The sequence below is a fragment of the Eimeria mitis genome, genomic scaffold (genome assembly GCF_000499745.2).
Source record: "Eimeria mitis Houghton genomic scaffold, Emh_scaff206, whole genome shotgun sequence".
Classification (NCBI taxonomy): domain Eukaryota; phylum Apicomplexa; class Conoidasida; order Eucoccidiorida; family Eimeriidae; genus Eimeria; species Eimeria mitis.
Genome location: NW_013570383.1, coordinates 20,533 through 21,703, shown reverse-complemented (window position 1 = coordinate 21,703; position 1,171 = coordinate 20,533). Strand labels below are relative to the sequence as shown.

General features: G+C 59.6%; 1 protein-coding gene across 1 annotated transcript in view; it reads right to left on the bottom strand.

The window, feature by feature from the left end:
* EMH_0003390 (uncharacterized protein) overlaps nucleotides 1-1,171 on the bottom strand; it is a gene marked incomplete at both ends in the record, with an annotated part of 10,779 nt that overhangs the window by 4,970 nt on the left and 4,638 nt on the right. Inside the window, one exon of the mRNA XM_013496362.1 lies at nucleotides 46-1,171. Within this exon, the coding sequence (XP_013351816.1) occupies nucleotides 46-1,171 (1,126 nt within the window). The remainder of the gene's footprint in view (nucleotides 1-45) is intronic.

Sequence of the window (1,171 nt, the reverse complement as noted above, 5' to 3'; positions counted from 1 at the left end):
CGTGGAGAGCGGAGAGGCCGACCAGCTGCTGAGAGTGCGGCCCACTCGCTGCTGCTGCTGCTGCTGCTGCAGTTGCTGCTGCTGCAGGTGCTGCAGTTGTTGCTGCTGCTGCTCAAGAGTATTGAATCTGCTGCTACTCCCGCCGCTTCGTGGTGTGGGGCCCGTGTCTATGCGAGTGTAAGAGAAGGCAGGGCTAGGTATTCTGGTTTGCTGCTGCAGTGCAGCAACAGCAGCAGCTGGCTGTTGCTGCTGCTGCTGCTGCTGCTGCTGCTGCTGCAAAGTCCTAGTTATAGAAGCGTCTCCTTTCTGCTGCTCCTCTGCCAGCTGTCTCTCCAGCTCAAGACGCTGCTGCCGCAGGCTGCGCTGCTCCTGCAGCAGCTGCTGCTCTCGCAGCTGCAAGAGTGTTGGCTGCTGCGGCTGCTGTCGCTGCTGCTGCTGCTGCATCTGCGGCTGCTGCTGCTGCTGCAGCGTTCTATATGCTGGACTAAGAGTTGAGGTGCTGTCTCTTCTTATCAGCTTCGGGCTGAAGTTGCTTTGCTGCTGCTGCTGCTGCTGCTGCTGCTGCTGCAGCTGCAGAGCAACGGGAGACAGCAGACGCGGGGTGGGACTGAGGGGAAGCCTTCCTCCTGTGTTGAAGCGTACTGGCAGCATCGTTTGCTGCTGCTGCTGCTGCTGCTGCTGCAGGCTTGCAGGGAGCGAGTTGCTGCGAAGGAATGACGAGCCGAATGAAGCAGTAGGTTTTGCTGCAGCAGCAACTGCTGCTCCATCTGCTGCAGCAGCAAGCGCTGCTCTTTCTGCTGCTAGTTGAGCTGTAGAGGCACCGGTCTCAGCAGCCATTGCTGCTGCTGCTGCTGCTGCTGCTACCCCTTGAGGCACCAGCTGCTGCTGCTGCAGCTGCTGCAGTCGTGCACATGCTGCTGTAGCGTTCTGCGCAGCAGCCGTTGCTCTGGCAGCAGCAACTGCTGCTCGCTCTGCTGCAGCCCTTGAAGGGGATATGGTAGGGGATAGGTCAGCGCTTTGCTGCTGCTGCTGCTGCTGCTGCTGTTGTACTGTTTGCTGCTGCAGTGTCTGCTGCTGCTGCAGCTGCTGCAGCTGCTGCAGGTTGTCTGTCGTTGAAGCTGGAGTCTCCGCAGCAAACGTTATGAGGCTTCCAGAGTCGAGCGTAAGCAAT